The sequence below is a fragment of the Bipolaris zeicola genome (genome assembly GCF_000523435.1).
Source record: "Bipolaris zeicola 26-R-13 unplaced genomic scaffold scaffold_24, whole genome shotgun sequence".
In the NCBI taxonomy this organism is placed as follows: Eukaryota; Fungi; Ascomycota; class Dothideomycetes; order Pleosporales; family Pleosporaceae; genus Bipolaris; species Bipolaris zeicola.
Genome location: NW_006912073.1, coordinates 21,855 through 41,391, shown reverse-complemented (window position 1 = coordinate 41,391; position 19,537 = coordinate 21,855). Strand labels below are relative to the sequence as shown.

At 52.3% G+C, this 19,537-nt stretch overlaps 7 protein-coding genes across 7 annotated transcripts; 5 read left to right on the top strand and 2 right to left on the bottom strand.

The window, feature by feature from the left end:
* Positions 1-774: 774 nt before the first annotated feature.
* Positions 775-1,206, bottom strand: COCCADRAFT_88129 (uncharacterized protein; the record flags this gene model as incomplete). The annotated part of the gene is made up of 1 exon (XM_007711045.1): positions 775-1,206. One exon carries the CDS (start codon positions 1,204-1,206, stop codon positions 775-777), a length of 432 nt encoding a protein of 143 aa, XP_007709235.1.
* A 565-nt stretch (positions 1,207-1,771) lies between these two features.
* On the bottom strand, positions 1,772-5,126 carry COCCADRAFT_34139 (uncharacterized protein; the record flags this gene model as incomplete). The annotated part of the gene is made up of 3 exons (XM_007711022.1): positions 1,772-4,409; positions 4,469-4,934; positions 4,997-5,126. The coding sequence occupies 3 exons, from the start codon at positions 5,124-5,126 to the stop codon at positions 1,772-1,774; spliced, it is 3,234 nt and encodes a 1,077-aa protein (XP_007709212.1).
* A 267-nt stretch (positions 5,127-5,393) lies between these two features.
* On the top strand, positions 5,394-7,106 carry COCCADRAFT_88233 (uncharacterized protein; the record flags this gene model as incomplete). Its single annotated transcript, XM_007711044.1, has 3 exons — positions 5,394-5,473; positions 5,623-6,811; positions 6,897-7,106. 3 exons carry the CDS (start codon positions 5,394-5,396, stop codon positions 7,104-7,106), a joined length of 1,479 nt encoding a protein of 492 aa, XP_007709234.1.
* Positions 7,107-7,763: 657 nt separating this feature from the next.
* COCCADRAFT_88203 (uncharacterized protein) lies at positions 7,764-9,547 on the top strand (the record flags this gene model as incomplete). The annotated part of the gene is made up of 4 exons (XM_007711043.1): positions 7,764-7,926; positions 7,995-8,145; positions 8,201-9,452; positions 9,506-9,547. The coding sequence occupies 4 exons, from the start codon at positions 7,764-7,766 to the stop codon at positions 9,545-9,547; spliced, it is 1,608 nt and encodes a 535-aa protein (XP_007709233.1).
* Positions 9,548-10,492: 945 nt separating this feature from the next.
* Positions 10,493-11,769, top strand: COCCADRAFT_2442 (uncharacterized protein; the record flags this gene model as incomplete). Its single annotated transcript, XM_007710997.1, has 2 exons — positions 10,493-10,900; positions 10,960-11,769. The coding sequence occupies 2 exons, from the start codon at positions 10,493-10,495 to the stop codon at positions 11,767-11,769; spliced, it is 1,218 nt and encodes a 405-aa protein (XP_007709187.1).
* A 1,882-nt stretch (positions 11,770-13,651) lies between these two features.
* COCCADRAFT_2441 (uncharacterized protein) lies at positions 13,652-16,575 on the top strand (the record flags this gene model as incomplete). The annotated part of the gene is made up of 6 exons (XM_007710996.1): positions 13,652-13,659; positions 13,760-13,775; positions 13,897-13,954; positions 14,021-14,676; positions 14,729-16,504; positions 16,558-16,575. 6 exons carry the CDS (start codon positions 13,652-13,654, stop codon positions 16,573-16,575), a joined length of 2,532 nt encoding a protein of 843 aa, XP_007709186.1.
* Positions 16,576-17,128: 553 nt separating this feature from the next.
* Positions 17,129-19,463, top strand: COCCADRAFT_2440 (uncharacterized protein; the record flags this gene model as incomplete). Its single annotated transcript, XM_007710995.1, has 4 exons — positions 17,129-17,196; positions 17,262-17,383; positions 17,451-19,051; positions 19,104-19,463. 4 exons carry the CDS (start codon positions 17,129-17,131, stop codon positions 19,461-19,463), a joined length of 2,151 nt encoding a protein of 716 aa, XP_007709185.1.
* Between the last annotated feature and the right edge of the window lie 74 nt (positions 19,464-19,537).

The window sequence follows — 19,537 nt, the reverse complement described above, 5'->3', positions numbered from 1 at the left end:
ATTGAGCGAGTAGAGAGTTGTTGGTGGGACCCAATTGCAGCTACACCGGGGAGCAGTGGCAGGTCGTTGAAGTGCGGCGGAGGAGTTGCGCAAAGCTTGGATACAGAAAAAGAAGGCTCCACCGGCCGCGGGCGTCTTCGTGCGTCAAACCGGTACCTTCCGCCTCTGTCATGCGCATCGCGCGCTACGCACCCTTACATCCTCGGCTCTTGCCCTTCATCTTTTCTTCTTCAATATGCCCACGTCTATTTCTTGTATGTACATGTAGTTGGAAACTACGCACTACAAGACTCTGTTCATTACACCTGTCGCATCATCTTTCCCCACTGGAATTGCTATACACAGAACTCGCAGCATAAGGGCACCCAGCCACCAAACCATTATCCGAAGAGCGGAAAACCGGACTACTAGCATCTCCATCTCCATCTTGGCGAGCACGGGGGATTTCGTTCCGAACATTCTCTCCATTTTCGCCATGGAAGTGATTCTGCCAGAAAAAGAGTAGACACAAAGTAACCATGATCTGGACAACTAGTAAAACGAGCGTTGCCGCGCAAATGACGATGATGATTCCCGTCTCCATGTCGCCTGAGATGAATACTTTGAAAACGATACTCTGCGCAAGAAAGACTTATATAAGACCAAGCCCACCAGCGTTCCCACACCGTGATAAACGACTACCTCACCAGCAAACACACCCACATGGTCACAATAACTCTCTACGTTTGCTGGCCCATTCTTTCTCTCTCGCCAAAAGCACACCCTCCAAACTAATTACCTCATCTCCACCCCCCTCGCATCAAATCCCTTACCCCCCTCTCCAACAACATACACATACTTCCCCCTCTTCTCAACCCTAACATCCCCCCCACATATCCCTCCCTCCTCAAACCGCTCATACAGCGGTAAAACAGAAACCTCGCTCCCCCCACTCATCCTCCTCATTACCGTTACTGCTCTAGCCGGCCTTTGCACACTATATTCCCCTCCCGCTTGCATATCCGTGCCTTGTTCTGTCTGCACTCGTCCCTCTAGTCCAATGTTCTGTAGACCGCGAAGTCGCCGTCTGTACTTCAGGGTCTGATAGAGCTTGTAGAGGATCCGGAGAAGAAGGATGCAAGAGGCGGTGATGAGGATTATCCAGAAGGGTTTGGAGTGCGGCCAGGAGAATTCGGGGGTGGATGTGGTGGGCTGTGGTGCTTGCATGGTGAGTTAGTGTGCATCTGTTTTGTTGTTGTTTTTTGTGCTGGAGAGTAGGGAGGGTGGAAAGAGAGAAGATTATAGCGGGATTGTGTATAGGGAGGAAGAATAGAGTTTGTTGGCTAGCAAGCGTTTGCTGTTGTGCGTTGGGGGTTGATGTGGGGAATGGCAAACGCAGTGGGATTGCAACGTGTGTGGAGTGGAAACGAGATAGTGAGGAATTGGGGGGGGGGTAGAGGATGGATGTTCTTAGAGCTGGAGATATAAATCTGGTAGTGTGAAAGATGAGAGAGAGCGTGTGAACGGCTAAGACCATTTACTGATGGAAAGAATGTAGCCTGGAAAGTAAATGAACACCGCAAAATGTCAAACAGCAAACAGACAATTCGACTGTTGGCAAAACGATGCAGCATCCCTAGCTAAATAATTCATGGCTCCAACGATAGTTTGATAACGATAGGGTTCTATAGCCACAACTACACTACTATACCACTGCCAACCCCCAATACAAACAATATCCCTATAATCTACCCTGCCCAAACCACCTCATCTACAACCCCACACATCTACCTCACCCCCTACTCTTGCTCAAATACTCCCCCCAATCCGTCTTCTCTCCCTTGACCTCAACCCCCACAACCCCCTCCCCCTCCCTCCACCCCACCCACTTCTCCAAATCCAACAAATGCCGCATCGTCGGTCGTCCATGCGGACACGACCACGGCTTATCCATACCCCCCATATGTCTCACAATCTCGCGCATACGCTGCGTCTTGAGCGTCTTGCCAATCATAACCGAGCTCCTGCACGCGCGGCTAGCGAGTAACTTGCGGACTTTGGAGGGACGCAAGATGTATGCTGAGGATGAGGAAGTGGAGGAGGAAGGGGGATTGTCGAGGATGAGAGAGAGGAGCTCTTCGAGGTCGGACGGGGTGAAGGTTACTTCTTTGGACATGGGGAGGGAGGTGAGGCTTGCGCGGGTGCCGGGCTGGGGTTCGGTGTCGGATGTAGGGTTAAGCTCGACGACGAAGCCGTTGGCAGCTAGGGTGGATTGATTTGCGAGGATGACTTCTTCTTCTACGGCGGTTAGTTCGAGGGGGTGGGGGTGCACGAGACGCTGGGAGACGAGTTTGGTGGTTGCGGAGAGGCGTTCAAAGTTGTATTTTTCGTCGCTGGCATGCTGGTCGATGATGAAGAGGTGAGAGTTTGGCGATGTTGAGGTTGGGGGTCGCACGGCTATGATGAAGCCTAAGTTGAATTGACCGATGATGCGCATTTTTCCAAAGTCAGCTTTTGTTACTGTTAGACTGAGGCGTTCTTCTGCCTCTTCTCCGTTTGACTGGGCATCAGTAGACAGTATTGCCGTTTGATCAACTTCTGCTCGAGACGCATCGATAGAGGGTTGAATGTGCTGTGCATGGCGGGCAATCGATTCGATATTGGTCTTGATGACGCGTCTCAGGTTGATAGTCCAGTACTTCTTTTGTGTACCAGTAAAGAGCTTGTCGGCACGCTTCAGGCTCATCTCACTGGGCTGAGCCGCAGTCTCTTCAGCCTCCACAATTAGCTTAGTAAACCTGGCTTCCTCTCTGGCCTTCTTCTCGGTATCATCTTCATACTCATCGTCCGAATCTCCGCCAGCTGCCCCTGGTTCTTTTTCAACAACATCAACAGGCTCAGTATCCGAGGGTCCGTCAGAGATCGACAATGAGCGATCTGTAGAAGCACGGGATAAGGCAGTCGGGTTGTTGATATGTGGCTCCTCAAGTACTCTAGATGGTAAGCGTTTGACAGGAGAGGGACAGCGTATTGGCATATGGGTCGTGTTATTGTGACCCTCACCCTCGTCGTCTTCGTCTTCGTCCTCATCCGCATCCTCGTCACTGCTCTCCAATTGTGTGCCTGGTGCGGCGAACCCGCCCAAGCCCTTCTTGAGCAAGCTTTTATTTGGCGTCTGATCTAATGACTTGGTAGAAGAAGACTTGGGAATGTGTATCCTCGATCGCCGTGAAGCTACCGAATGGCTACCAGTACCAATTGTAGAGACAGTTGTAGTATCTCCAACAGTTATTGTGGCTTGCTGAACCGGTGTTCGCATGGGGCGCATACGATCAAAAGCATTCTGAATGGTACTTTGCGATAACGGCTTCTGGGGAGTTTGCTTTATCGCTGGGACTGGCTGTTCTGCACCTTCGCCTTGTTGATCAGGTTCAGCAGACACTGATAGACGTGTTAGTCCCACCGAGCGAGGGTTCTGAGACGCCACACGTGCATTGAAATCTTGAATGGCCTTGGGAAGCTGCGGGTGCTCAGCAGCAGCATCATTATCTGCGTTTACCTCGGGTTCAAATAATGGAGATTGTGATCGTGGACGAGCCGCCTCGAATGGGTGGCCCTCATCATTATGCAGCGAACTGTCTCTTGCAAGGCTATGTGGTGGACGAGTCGTATGGTCTTCAGAGTCGCGGCCAGGGAATCGTTCGAGAAGGCTCGCTTTCACAAATCCGGGACGGTCAACCACATCAGGTATGTCTCGCGTCGGAATTCTTTTAGAGCTCTCTTGTATCACCACCCTATCGCCATCCGAGTCTTCTGAATCGCTCTTGTCGCTTTCTTGTACAGACTTGGTGCTTTCACGAGGTTGGATCGTAGGAGGTTTAAAGGCAGATGTCGGTATTTTGTTTTTCAGCAACTGGGACTGAGGCACACTTTGTTCATGTCCCTGGAACAACTCGAGTAATGAGTCTTTGATATTCTCCAGGAGCACAGCTTGGTCGTGGAGCATGATTGTGCGTTTATCTGGGCTTACATTGACGTCGTAGGCGTTTGTGTCAAGTTTGATGTCAGCAAAGACAAAAGGAGACTGTGTGATGTTGTAGGATTTGTAGACTTCGTTGAATGCTTTGGAAACCTGAGGCAGGTTGCAGGGCCGCGAGTTTACAAAGAACATTTGTCTGTCTGGCGTCTGACGACCCTCGCCCACGACTGGACGGGATATGTGACCTACTATCTTGACAGTCCGCGATGCTATGTCTTCTTGTGCGTCCGAGACCTTGATGCTTTGCGTGGCGCCCGGCCTATTGGAGGGGTCCATGATGAACTCGAGGTTGAGGGGTATGAGAGCGGTCACTGTTTTTGCACCATACACATTGGAGATGTTGTCTCGCGTGCTGGAATTTGCATTGGTTGCAAAGGCTATTGTTTTCTTCCTTTGGATGTGTGTCAGTACAATCGGCAATGCATGCATATGCTATCGGTCCCCACTGACCCTTTGGGTATCTGATTGCTGACTGAAAACTTGACCCCAACACTTATGCACGCATATGCATTCAATATCTGTAGGACCTTGTTGTATTCGCGCTTGATGTTCTTCTCGAGTTCCTTTCGCCTGACAGGTAGATTGTGGAACAGAGTGTCGACCACGACAGTAGTGCCCTGCTTAGCAGCCACGACCGATGTTCCCTTGAGCTTGCCCGACTGCTCGAAGTCGAGTCTGGTGCCCTTTGGCCCATCTGAGGCTCGGCTTGTGATGATGTGAAATTTGGAAAGGGCACATAGCGATGATAATGCCTCGCCACGGAAGCCGAAAGTCTGCAGCGACGTGAGGTCGTCGTAGGTGGCAAGCTTGGAGGTGTAGTGCTTGAGGGCAATGGTTTGGTGATCTTCGGGCGAGATGCCAGAGCCGTTATCCTGGACTTCTATGGTGTCGAGGCCGTAGTTCCTGAAGCGCACCTCTACGCTGGGCATCAGCTGACTGCCGCCGTCTTTGGTCGAGAGTGTCGTGGCAAGGACATACCAATGGCCGTGGCGCCTGCATCGATGCTGTTTTCCACCAGCTCCTTGCAGACAGATTGTAGGTCGACAATGACCTGGCCCGACTGTATGTGGTGCACAGAGCGGCTTTCTATGGCCTTGATTGTGGCCATATCAATTCAGCCCATGTCCAGAGTGAGCGCTCACTCACAGACAGCCTACTTGATTGATTGATTGACTGACTGACTGACTGACTGACGCGCGACGCGTCGGGGAGCGGGCCAATAGGCTCATCTGCGCTAGTAGCATGTGGGGTCACAATTGCATCCCTCCTCCGGCTCGCTTCGGTTCGCTGCTATTATCTCATACTTCCATACATATTCATGGATTTAATTGCATGTAGGTGCATGCACATGTGCTCTCGCGTTTGATTGCATATAATGAGCGTCTCAAGCGACCTTGCGCAACTGCAGAGGCCTTTGCGTTACCTGCAGGCGCAGTCTCAAAAAAAGCAGGATGAGTGAGTTGGCCCAACTAGCGCAAGTCCACTTGTATCGAGCCCAAGAAAGGAATATCTAGAACAACTACCAATGCTCAGCCGACCGTAGCGCATAGTTTTTTTTTCAGTCTGTCTATATACTTGTACATGTGTGACTAACGCATGAACAGAGTTGCACGGCTGAAGCGTCAACTTGCTGAAGCTGAAGAAGAAGCAAAAGGCCTCCAGGCTGACTACCTAAAAACCATCATTTACTATGCTCGGACAGACTGCCTTCAACTGGCAAGCATGATGTATGAGAAGCTCCCTGTCGAAGTACGTGAGATGGTGTACGAGTATCTCTGTGTAGACGCCGACCGTACGATTCCAGTTGGCCCCTACTATCATTTCCGTCCATATGACAAGCCGTACGTCTATCCTCCAGAAGCCGAGACGGACTGGGAACCGGAACCCGACATGCTCGAAAAAAATGCCGTCATAGGGTCAGCATCCGGTGCACCCGGCAACAGCGCACCAATAGCACGCAGGCGGCCAGTCAACTGGGGTGATGAATTGCAAGTAGACCCCGAGCTCGTTGAGCGCGTGTCCCGCTTGCATGTCGACGAAGACCAAGAAGAGGCGGCATTAGGTAGCAACTATACCATCCTGTCAGATGGCCGAGTCAAGGAAAAGCACACCCATAAGCCGCCTAGCGACATGGTGCTTCCTAGCAGTCATTTCCTGGACCACAGATACGTTGGCCCATTAGTGTCGCATGAGATGCAGAAGGTGTACTACACACGGAACACCTTCTCTATATGCACCGTTGAGGATGCCCTTAACAATTTCCTAGGCCGGGAAACTTGCTGTTATAGCTGGGAGAAGGGGGAGGATGGTCTTTCTCCTATTCACTCCCCGAGCGTTGGGGATGTGCCGCCATTCCTTGCAGCAGAACACATACGGCGTCTGCAAGTCCGGGTCAAGTTTGAGCATTTCCTCCAGGAACTTCCGATGAGGCGATGTTTCTTCGATCAATACGCATACGAGCAGCGCTTCCTGCGCATAACCTGGAATTATCTAGACGGACTCGTAGAGTACCTGGCGCGTCGCCCCAAGGGTAAGATAGAGATTGAGTTTGTCATCATGAGCGAGTTGCCAAAATCGGATGGCCTCATGCTGCAGGATGAGTTGAACGATGCAGAGGTAGAGCGCGAGCGTTATTATATCAACTTTTTACAGTGCATCCGGAACATGGTGTACAGGGTCATGTACGACAACGAAGATACTGTGGTCAAAGTCACTCATTACGATGCAAAGAATTGGGCGTTCCCGAGGGACATTACCGGTGTGTTTGGGCTGACGAAAGAACAATGGGAATATGTAAGTACACGTGTAGTAGACACCGCCATTGGCATGGGCGATGCTTTTGGGGGGGTGTTGAGATTGACGCTAATGTTACTTTTAGGAGAAAAGCAAGCAGGACGGCGAGCAAGACTGGGTAGGGGACTCTTTTGTGATGCAGCAGGACGTCAATCTGTGGGCTCTGCCTGGAGTGTACGACGACGAGATGGACGACATGCTGTTGGAGAGATGGGGCCTGGAATCCGTCTTCCAGAAGGTAGCCACGAAGCCAGTTAAGGAAGGCGAGTTTTGGCCTGTGGTGGTCAAGACATGAGGAGCGTACAGCTATAGAGGCATCTGTGCTGTGGGCAATACGACGTCCATGCGCCACTATCGGTAGAATAGTAGGCTTTGTAATGCTGAAACTAGCTAATCTACTTACATGTCGTATGGTTTTTGGGGGGAAAGGGCGCGCGCGGACGCCGGGCGGACGAGATAGCCGATTGGCCGGGTGCCTGAGAAATGCAGCCATTTACTTACGTAGTATAGTTCTCGTACTAGTCGACGCCGCCAGGGCAACAACACGCCGGGTGCCCTGGCTACCCCGTCACTGGTCGGCTCTGGTCTGACCATGAAATGGTACATACCGAGCACTCCGCGTATACAAGGCATGTCTATTGCTCCGTCAACACGAGGAAGAAGCTTCGCCGCGCGCCCATTGGCGCCAGCTCCAAGTCGACGGCGCCGTCCGGCAGAAAAGCGCGTGGCGTCTTAGTGTAGCGGCGAGTTGCCGGGGGGGGGGGGGGGGACGGCGCCAAGTCATGCAATCAAACATTCAAAGACCCTCTTTGCGGCCCTGGCTCCATCCGACGCCAACGGGAATTTCTTGACGTCCTCGACTTTCTCGCTTTCCCTGGGCTTTCCCTTCCGATTCACCTCGTCCTGCCCTGCCTGGCGCGACCTGACCCTCCCCCCCCTCACCACCACCACAATGGCCGCCAACCTGAGCTTCGTCTCGCCCACGGCAGATGCCAAAGCCGCCCAAATCCTGCAGGATTTCAACACCTCCGGCCTGCTTTCGTCTGTCCTGAATGGCTTCACCGTCTGGAAGCTGGTCTTGACGCTAATTGTGACCGCTGTCGCATACGACCAGTGTACGCATTGCACCGCACTTCCCCATGGGTGCGCGCCCGCTCGACATCGCCTGCTAACCCGCGCACAGTCAAGTACATTTGGAACAAGGGCTCCATTGTTGGCCCTTCATGGAAGATTCCCTTCATCGGTCCCTTCCTTGAGTCGGTCAACCCAGACTTCAACAAGTATCATGAAAAATGGTCGTCGGGCCCGCTGAGCTGCGTCTCGGTATTCCACAAGTACACCGCCCCACAACCCACCCTGCGACCCTGCATGTCCTAATTGCCCTCCCAGGTTCGTCGTCATTGCCTCAACCCGCGACATGGCCCGCAAGATCTTCAATTCGCCAACTTTTGTCAAGCCTTGCGTCGTTGATGTCGCCTACAAGCTCTTGCGCCCCGAAAACTGGGTTTTCCTCGATGGCCGCGCCCATGTCGACTACCGCAAGGGCCTCAACAGCCTCTTCACTCGCCAGGCGCTTGAACAGTACCTTCCCGGCCAAGAGGACATCTACAACAGATACTTCAAGCAATTCGTCCATCTTTCCCAGGTCGAGAACAAGGGCAAGCACGTGCCCTGGATGCAGGAATTCCGCCTGATGATCACGGCCCTGAGCTGCCGCACCTTTGTTGGCCACTACTGCTCCGACGAGGCTGTCAAGAAGATTGCCGACGACTACTATCTGATTACCGCCGCGCTTGAGCTTGTCAACTTCCCAATCATCATTCCCTTTACCAAGACATGGTACGGCAAGAAGTGCGCCGACATGGTTCTCGAAGAGTTCTCCAAATGCGCCGCAAAGAGCAAGGTCCGCATGGCTGCTGGAGGCAAGAAAGAGTGCATTCTTGACTTTTGGGTCGACAACATGATTCAGTCCGAAAAGTACCGCAAGAGGGTCGAGGCAGGTGAAAAGGTCGATGACTCTGAGAAGCCCGCTACCGTAATTCGCTGGTTCAGCGACATTGAAATCTCCATGACCATCTTCACGTTCCTCTTCGCCTCGCAGGACGCCACCTCCTCTGCCGCCACATGGCTGTTCCAGATCATGGCCGACCGACCCGAGTACCTTGACAAGATCCGTGAGGAGAACATCAAGGCCAGGAACGGCAATGTTCACGCCTCGCTTTCCCTTGACGCCATTGAAAAGCTCCAATGGACTCGCGCCGTTGTCAAGGAGACCCTTCGCTACCGTCCCCCAGTCATCATGGTCCCCTACCTTGCCAAGAAGGATTTCCCCGTGACTCCAGAGTACACTGTGCCCAAAGGCTCCATGGTCATCCCTACCACCTACATGGCCCTCCACGATCCCGAAGCTTACCCTAATCCCGAGTCATTCCAGCCTGAACGATGGATCACTGGTGATGCTGATCAGCAAACCAAAAACTGGCTCGTTTTTGGCACAGGCCCTCACTACTGCCTGGGACAGACATATGCGCAAGCCAACCTCATGTTGATGATTGGCAAAGCCAGCATGTTGCTTGACTGGGACCACAAGGTCACTGACCAGAGCGAGGTCATCAAGGTTTTTGCCACCATTTTCCCCATGGTATGACCCATTTGTCTTTTCGCATACTTCAGACTCCCGCTAACACTATGCAGGATGACTGCCTTCTTACATTCAAGGACCGAGTAACGGCATAGATGCTCCTAGCCCAGCCATGTTATGCGCACTTTTAGCGAGTCTTGCTTGCATTTCCATGCGTATGGTTGAAGTGGAAGACCTTAATTCTAATTCTCCCAAGGTGGAAGGCCAACGCGCCTCTGTCCTTGCTTTTCTTTAATTATAATGATCACGGCCTGTTTTGGCTTGATGAGTACAGTACAAGCTGAGATGAATTAATACCGGGGAGGATGGGTCTACATAGGACAGTGGATAATGCAACTAAAGCAGAAGGAAGGATTAGAAATCTTACCCTTTGTCTCACTACTTATACTATGTTTGGTTCCTTGTATTGCGCAATGCGATGTCGTGCATATGGACCATATGCAAATGTAAAGGAAATGAAGCATGCCAGGGGCCTGTGCTAGTTCTTATTGTTTCAGACGGTGAAGGCTTACCTGATGTCATTGATATCCCAACCCTAGCCCAGCACGCTACACAAATACAATGTGATCTCTTTACCCCACTTTCCACATGCTGTATAGAGCTAGTAAAAACTTCAGACAAAAAATAGTATTGCGATATCAACAAATCTTTTTATAGAGTGTGAGGTATGTAATAATATGGGCGTAGAGTTAGTATCTCGCAATTATATATAAGAGTGATCATGTACTGTTGTCTACCACTCGTATCAAAGCAAAGCTATGGCCAACTACTAAGTACTCTGGTAACTTTGAGCTCATCGATCGCTCCACAATCCGATAGACTTTCAATCGCTCCCGACATGCAACTTACGGGCCACTCTTGAGCCTCTGCTTGCTCTCTGCGCTCTGTTCAGAACACGCTCCGGCTACCCGGCCAAACTCGCGCCGAGCAACGCATGCCAAAGGCCCGTGTGTTGAGTTACCGACCAAGCTGCATCACACCTCCACCTACACACTCTCTCCTTCAGTACAGCACGACGGCCCTGTACATAACATCGCACCATGGTGCCGGGCGCCTCCACCTCCGACCGCGACCGCGTTGGTCCACACCCGTCATACATCGAGATTGCGAAGCCATACATTCTACAATCGCGTATGCAGAAATGTCTCTCAGATATCAACATGAGCGATGCCAAAGAAGATGCTGTGCGTCTTCAAGGCGTCGCATGGATCGATCAAGTACGACGAGCGTTGCAACTACCCATTCGAACTTTCAACACGGCCGTCATCTATTACCACAAGTTCAGGTTGCTACATGCAGACAATGAATATAACTGGGCCGATGCGGCCGCGGCGGCACTGTTCACAGCATGCAAGATTGAGGACACTTTGAAGAAGAGCAGGGAAATCCTGTGTGCTCATTGGAACCTTAAAGTCGCGCCCGGGGAAACGCTGAGTAGCGATGATCCTGTTCGTCCACCTCCCAACCCGTACGTCTACAGTAATTCCGGAACTGACATTGTGTCCAGCGCTTCGACAGTCATTCCAAACTCATCATCGGTCTCGAACGGCTCATGCTCGAAAGCGCCGGTTTTGACTTCCGCAACCGATATCCTCAAAAAGTCATGGTCAAACTTGCTCGAGCCCTAAGATTTGACGCCAACGCCGAGGCGAAGACAACCTGGAACCTGAGCATCGACTTGTACAGGACGTTTGCGCCGCTGAAACAATCCACGCCAACCCTGGCCATAGCGTGTCTAGAGCTGGCGGCGAGGCTGCACGGAAAGGACGCTACAAAGTTTGTCGATGCAGGTCCTGTCAAATACAGCACATGGGCAACTAGCCGGGCAGAGATCATGGAAACACTGCTTGATCTCTTGGATCTTTATACCCACCACCGTGCCGCGACATCCGTTGGGCCCAATTACACACTCGAGCACTTTCTCAACATCCGTATTGGATTGAACCAGGAAGCGTCGGCTGCAAATATTCCTCGCTATACCCAATACGCGTCTGAGGCAGCATCAGAAACCGGGATTACGGGCAATGGTACAAAATCCCGAAATGGCATCGGCCCTGCAAGCCCATTGACACCAGCAACTCCTGTCACGTTGTCGCCTGGCACTGAGCAAGCACCCAAGTCGGCTATAGGGATTCGTGGTCAGAATGGCACAGTCAGGTTTATGCTGGATGCTGCTAGAGCCCATGACGAGCGCGCTGAAGTAGAAAAGTTTCACAAGGTCGAAGAAGAGGAGTACGAGGTGGAGGTGTCCAATAACACTAGGCCCGATGAAAGGGAAAGGGACAGGATACGAATTGGACGAGTGCGTCGAGAATAAGCATTTAACATACCACATGGCTTTATGTCATCCTACTTGATGTGGTAGAGAAAAGCTAAATATTGCTAGACGAGACTCTCCCAGCGATTTAAACAGCTGGCGTGGTTTCTTTGTTATATCCGGAGATTAGCGAGGGACTGAGTCTATTTGAGACCGCTTGGACAGGCCTTGTTCAAAACAAGGGAAGTCGGGCGGTGATTTCCTTGACGACGGCAACGCCCATTTGCCTAACAGATGGTTCATGCTCGAAACCTATGCGCGTAGGAGAGAGACAAGTAGGGAGCCACATACGAACAAGAGTAAGGCATGTGGAGCTATACGTTGGGCGTAACCAAACGCATACAGCAAGGATCGTCTCAAGATGGAAGAGTGCACAGGAAACGACGACTATCAACGGACAAGGTCTGGAGCCGAAACCGACGCAGCTTATGAAAGCAGCATGGTAATGGTGGCGAGCGAAAAAGTCAGCGCATGGGCAAGGATGGAGGGTGAGTGCATGGTTCTGATGGTCCATCTGTATGACCTAGACGATTACCTCCATGACGATGGTTATTCACTTCTACCAAGCAGAGGAGGCGTATGTGAAACGATATGCACAGATCAGAGCTGTCCTTACTAAGGTTGCTTGTGGTTAGCGATGGCCTCTGGGTATATTTCAGCACCAAGCTCAAGTCTCTCCAGGATGTGACGCTGAAGAGCCACAAGCTCTGCTTTGGCTGTCGTGGTAAAGCAATACTACAAGCTACAAATCAACACGTCTCAAACGCCAGCTTAGATAAATGATGTAAATTTACCAATGGTGTAGTAATGCAATGTCAGTCTTTGTGTTGATTTCCTCTCCTCATGTGTCGAGGTATTCTTGTAATTTTCACCGGACATAGCGGAGATAAGCCCAATGTGATCTAATATCGCTCCAACGTCTCAGGTGCCTGTGAGGATCCAATTTCTAAGCGCTCATGAGTAAATTGGCGCCGAGTACGGACACAGCCATAACTCTGCAAGGAAATCCAGTCAGAAAAGAGTGGCAAGGGCGTAGAGTATACCCCGAGCGCCCAGACAGTTTGGATGCATGCAGTTCCACGGCAACAGGCGTTCGCGTTGGTGCTGCAGAAAGTCGGTTTTGGGCGCAGCGCTGGCGCATTAGAGACTACCCAAAAGCAAGTGCAGTAGTGATGGCATAAGGGAAGGTAGAGTCATGGAAAGACGTCTGGGCGCGAGGGCGTTGCAATGGCTTCTAATGGACAATTAGGAAAGATGGAATCGGGCATCTGGGCGCTGCGAGACCAGATGTAGAATACCCAGTGGCTGGAGGGGGCAGTGACGATATTCAAGTCCGATCAGTCTCCACTTGTGTCGCAGCACTATCCAATGACATGCATTGGGCTGCAGTACGGGCAACCCCAGATGGAGTGGATGACGATGGCCGGTATGGGTAGACAGCAATTGCAATTGAGTCATTTATCCAATGCCCATCCATGGGATGGCACGAGGCAAAGATAGGCTGTTGTAAGCAGAAAGAGGAGGGGGCGGGCAGAGTGAAATGGGCAAAGGGCGCTGCAGACAATCTGCTTTGGGCATTGTAAGTTACCTCGCGCCACCAGACATGGGCCGTGCATTAGCGAGGAAAGCGCGACCGACCCCACCACTAGCCCTACTAAAAACCTTCGCTCCCCCTCGCAGCAGAACTCTCCTCACTCAGACGCCTGCCCGCCTCTACGGCTTACAATCACCCTCTCGTCTGTCTGACTCTGGTCGACTGCTGCGCCAGAGACTTCAGCTCAACTCCCACTCCATCCATCGAGCCCGCGCGTTCAAAGCGGGGTATTCGTTGCTCCCCCACTACTGAATTTTCGTAAAAGAAGACAGTAAAAACACCGCCAAAATGGTCAAGTAAGTCGCCACTTTTTTTTCCACGCTCGTCTTGAGACATCGAGAGCATCTGCCCTCGTCTCGTCTGGCAATCAGGGAACCATGGCTAACAGCATGACAGCTTCACGGTCGAGGAGGTACGTAGCGCGCTCGCACACACAGCAGCACCCCGCATCGCGCCCCAATTGGCGGCAGCGACGACGACAACAACAACAACAATGTCAACCTGAGGAATTGCATAACTGACAATGCCTCTAGATCCGTGGTCTCATGGACGATCCTAAGAACATTAGGAACATGTCCGTTATTGCTCACGGTAAGCGCCCACAACAGAACCCCGCAATGCGTGGCAAGACACATGGCTGACGTACCCCACCAACAGTCGATCACGGAAAGTCCACCCTCACCGACTCGCTCGTCCAGCGTGCCGGTATTATCTCAGCTGCCAAGGCTGGTGAGGCTCGTTTCACTGATACCCGTGCCGACGAGCAGGAGCGTGGTGTCACCATCAAGTCGACTGCCATCTCCCTGTACGCCCAGCTCAACGACGTAGAGGACCTTAAGGACATCCCCGTCAAGACTGAGAAGAACGACTTCTTGATCAACTTGATCGACTCGCCCGGTCACGTTGATTTCTCATCCGAGGTCACTGCCGCTCTCCGTGTCACCGATGGTGCTCTCGTCGTCGTCGACACCATTGAGGGTGTCTGCGTCCAGACCGAGACTGTCCTGCGCCAGGCTCTTGGTGAGCGTATCAAGCCCGTTGTCATCATCAACAAGGTCGATCGCGCTCTTCTCGAGCTCCAGCTCTCCAAGGAGGATCTGTACCAGAACTTCTCTCGTGTCATCGAGTCCGTCAACGTCGTCATTGCCACCTACTTCGACAAGACCCTCGGTGATGTCCAGGTCTACCCCGAGAAGGGTACCATTGCCTTTGGTTCCGGTCTCCACGGCTGGGCTTTCACTATCCGCCAGTTCGCTGCTAGGTACGCGAAGAAGTTTGGTGTTGACAAGAACAAGATGATGGACCGTCTCTGGGTAAGTACATGAATTTTGAGAGGAGATGTGCAAGCTGCTAACCAGTATCCAGGGCGACAACTACTTCAACCCCAAGACCAAGAAGTGGACCAAGGTCGGAACCCACGAAGGCCAGACTCTTGAGCGTTCGTTCAACACCTTCATCCTGGACCCCATCTTCCGCATCTTCAACGCTGTCATGAACTTCAAGAAGGATGAGATCCCAACTCTCCTCGAGAAGCTTGAGATCAAGCTCACCTCCGATGAGAAGGATCTCGAGGGCAAGGCTCTCCTCAAGGTCGTCATGAGGAAGTTCCTTCCCGCCGCTGACGCTCTCCTCGAGATGATGGTTCTCCACCTTCCTTCTCCCGTCACTGCCCAGAGGTACCGCATGGAGACTCTGTACGAAGGTCCCCACGACGATGTCAACGCCATTGGTATCCGTGACTGTGACCCCAAGGGTCCTCTCATGCTGTACGTTTCCAAGATGGTGCCCACTTCTGACAAGGGTCGTTTCTACGCTTTCGGTCGTGTCTTCTCTGGTACCGTTAAGTCTGGTCTCAAGGTCCGTATCCAGGGTCCTAACTACACCCCTGGCAAGAAGGACGACCTTTTCATCAAGGCTATCCAGCGTACCATTCTCATGATGGGCCGTTTCGTCGAGCCCATTGAGGATGTCCCTGCCGGTAACATTCTCGGTCTTGTCGGTGTTGACCAGTTCTTGCTCAAGTCTGGTACTCTTACCACCAACGAGACTGCCCACAACCTCAAGGTTATGAAGTTCTCCGTTTCCCCCGTCGTTCAGCGTTCCGTCGAGGTCAAGAACGCTCAGGATCTCCCCAAGCTGGTTGAAGGTCTCAAGCGTCTGTCCAAGTCGGATCCTTGCGTTCTGACCTACATTTCGCCATCCGGTGAGCACGTTGTTGCTGGTGCCGGTGAGCTGCACTTGGAGATTTGCTTGAAGGATCTCGAGGAGGACCACGCTGGTGTTCCTCTCCGCATTTCCGACCCCGTCGTCCAGTACCGTGAGACTGTCAACGCGACTTCCAGCATCACTGCTCTGTCCAAGTCGCCCAACAAGCACAACCGTCTCTACCTCACTGCTCAGCCTTTGGACGAGGAGGTTTCCAGGGCCATTGAGACTGGCAAGATCGCTCCTCGTGACGATATCAAGACTCGTGCCCGTATCCTGGCTGACGAGTACGGCTGGGATGTCACCGATGCCCGTAAGATTTGGTGCTTCGGTCCCGACACCACTGGTGCCAACTTGCTCATCGACCAGACCAAGGCCGTCCAGTACCTGAGCGAAATCAAGGACTCTGTCGTCTCTGGTTTCCAGTGGGCCACCAAGGAAGGTCCCATTGCTGAGGAGCCCATGCGTTCCATCCGCTTCAACATCCAGGATGTCACTCTCCACGCTGATGCCATTCACCGTGGTGGTGGTCAGATCATCCCTACCGCGCGTCGTGTCCTTTACGCCGCCACTCTCCTTGCCGAGCCTTCCCTGCTCGAGCCCGTCTACCTCGTTGAAATCCAGGTTCCCGAGCAAGCCATGGGTGGTATCTACGGTGTCCTTACCCGAAGGAGAGGTCACGTTTTCGAGGAGAACCAGCGTGTTGGTACTCCTCTGTTCAACGTCAAGGCATACCTCCCCGTCAACGAGTCTTTCGGTTTCACTGCCGATCTCCGTGCCGCCACTGGTGGACAGGCCTTCCCTCAACAAGTCTTCGACCACTGGCAGCTTCTCCAGGGTGGATCGCCACTTGACGCCACCACCATGGTTGGTAAGATTGTTGCCGACATGCGTAAGCGCAAGGGTATCAAGGTTGAGGTGCCTGACGTCTCCAACGTAAGTTTCTCTCCAGATCTCACCATGCAAGCATATGCTAACAAATTTCGCAGTACTACGACAAGCTATAAAGGAAAGCTGTCAAAAGCACTAGATTTCCTTTCCTCGCAACCCTGGGTCATCCCTCAGTCATGGGCAAGCTCGTGGCCGCTGGTCTATGTATGACGCAAATGGCTCCCCTCTATTTTAAGAGCAGTTAGAGTTAGTAAATGTCGGTCCGGGCGGTTCGCCCATAACGGTCAGGTTTTTGCGGGTTTGCACGAAAGATACGATGATGACCCATTATTTCCTTACCTGTTCTTGGTGTCGTGTAGTTGGAGAAAATCAAACTATGTTGCACAAAACCTGTTTGCCATTGCTCTGATATTCTTGTGTGTGAGCAGTGAAAGTGATATTGCTGGTAAGAGCAGTGAAAGCAGTGAATGTGGAGGGGCAGGTATAGTCACGTGCTCACGGGTCAGCGAAGCTATGACCTCTGGTCGCGCTAAGAACAACGCGAATTACGTGCGCTTGGCTCAACTCCCGTGCTGCGGAATCCACCCTCAACTTGCAGCAAAAGTTTACTTATTCCTATCTTCCGAATCGCGTAATCCGGAGGAGCACGGGAATTCTGGAGCTAGAGCCATGATGCTGCTTCACGAAAAGGATCAGGCTGCTTTCAAAAGCTGGTTGCTGCCGAAGCTCGAGACCATGTAAGTCAGAGCCGATTGTTGCTGTCGCGAAGGTTGTGGATTCGGAGTGCTAACAATGAGTACAGCTCGGACGCTGAGGCTGGGGTTCTTGCCGATTACGTTGCTGCGCTTGTTGCCGTTGACGAAACTGAAGCAAACGTTCGGCGCAGTTGTATCGAATCATTGGAAGATTTCCTCGGGAAAGATAGTAAGCAGCAGTCAGACAATGTCGCACATGCTGGTCGCGCAGGACATGAGTGACTAACAAGAAACAGATACTGAGCCATTCGTAAACGACGTGATCGCGGCGCTGAACGACAAGAGTTACCTTCCAAAGGCTCCACCTTCTGCGCCTATACAGTCCATAGTAGGCAGTACGAATCTTGAATATGAACCCCATCACTCGAATGTACCATTCAATGCACCAAGAGGTCCAGCCGCGACTAGATTTCCGCCCACACCACATCGTCTACTCGACCGGCCGGCCGCGCAGGGCATGCAGCAGGATGGATCAAGGAAACGCAAGACGTTGGAAGAGGACAATGGCCAGTTTTGGGAGGGTCAGGATCCGCACTACAATCGCAGCGGGGCCGGTGGTAACAGACCATCGAAGCAGACATCGCGTAGGGGCGGTAGAAACGCAAGAGCTAGAGACACTCAACACAACGCTTCGTATGATCTAAGTCGCATGCCAAACTTTGCAAATCTTCCAGCGCCCCCACCAGGACCTCTTCCGTTCGACCCGTCAGATCCTATGGCTTTCTTTGCAATGGCTGCAGCTTTTGGCGCAAATTTACCTGGCATGCCACCATTCTCCTCAGATACCCAAGGCAATAGTTCCAGTCATAAGGGTTCCAAGGGCTCCAAGGGCTTGTGTACGAACTATTACGAAAAAGGATTTTGCGCTATGGGAACCCTTTGCCCCTTTGAACATAGCGACGCTGCTGTTGCCATTCCAGCCAACGAAATCCCTGAGTATGACCCGGAACAGTCGTATCTTGCTGTACAGCTTCATCGAAGTACACGCAACCGTGCCTCATCACAGAGTCGACGTCGCACCATTAAGGGCGGTAAACCACGCGCGCCGTTCTCCCAATCCGGTCCGTCACGCGATCCGTCAAACACTATGCTGGTGGTTGAACAGATCCCCCCAGAGAATCTCAATGAAGACAGTGTACGAAACTACTTTTCGGAGTTTGGCAGCATCGACGAAGTAGACATTCACGCCGACAAACGACTGGCAATTATCAAGTTCGGCGATCATTCTGCTGCGAGTCGAGCATACAGTAGCCCAAAAGCCATCTTTGAGAATCGGTTCGTCAAGGTCTATTGGTACCGACCCGAGGAGCATCCAGAAGAGGAGAAACTTGACCTCGAGGCCATTGCAATCAGACAGGCAGAAGCACAGAAGGCGTTTGAAGAACGTCGTCGAAGGGAGGAGGAAGCCGATGCTAGAGCCGCGGAGATTGAGCGCCAGTTGAAAGAGAAGAATGACGAGATGCAGGAAATTAGACGACAGCTCGCAGAGTTATCGGGCGATAAGGCTGACGAATTTTCGCAGACACTGGAGACTCTTCAAGCCGAAGCTGCCGAGCTCTTTGACCAACACGACCCTAGCGACACTTCAGGACGTGGCCGTGGCTATGGCGGATTCCGTGGGGGTTATCGAGGCCGTGGCTTTGCCCCCTTCCCTCCCCGTGGCAGAGGCTTCACACCCTATAGAGGCGCGTATCACGGTCGCGGGTCTGGCTTTGTCGCTTCTGCGTTTCCGGGTCGTAGTGCCGTCAAGAGACTTGACAACAGACCCAGACGACTTGCTGTTTCTGGCATTGAAGCTGACACTCCGAGAGATGAGGCTTTGAGGCAGTATCTTCTGGTAAGTGGATATATGCGTGTTATATATTTTCTTCTGCTAATCAGGTGTATAGAACGTTCCCGATTGCACGTCTATCGACCGCCATCCAGAGCAAGATGATGCTCTTATCCTTACATTCAGAGAGCGCTACCAGGCTGAGATGTTTCTCGATCAGTCGCTTCAGATTCCTGACGTGGGCAAGTTGGAGCTTGCATGGGTTCCTAATGACGCCTTTGGTGGTCTTGAACCTTCTACCACGACCGTAAGTACAGCTCAGGCCAGGGCTGAAGATGACGACGATTCTTCTGCTACCGTTGGTGAAGCGGACATCAAGGACGAAGAAGACGATGGCCAGCTGATTGGTGGCGCGGATGCGGACATGGACGTTGCTGATGATGTTGATCGATGGATGCAAGCAAATACTGGGTCGTGAGACACGACGGTGTTTGTTGCTTTCTCTCCTCTTTTCCCGAGTTTTTCAATCCTTCTTTGCATGAGCATGGCGTT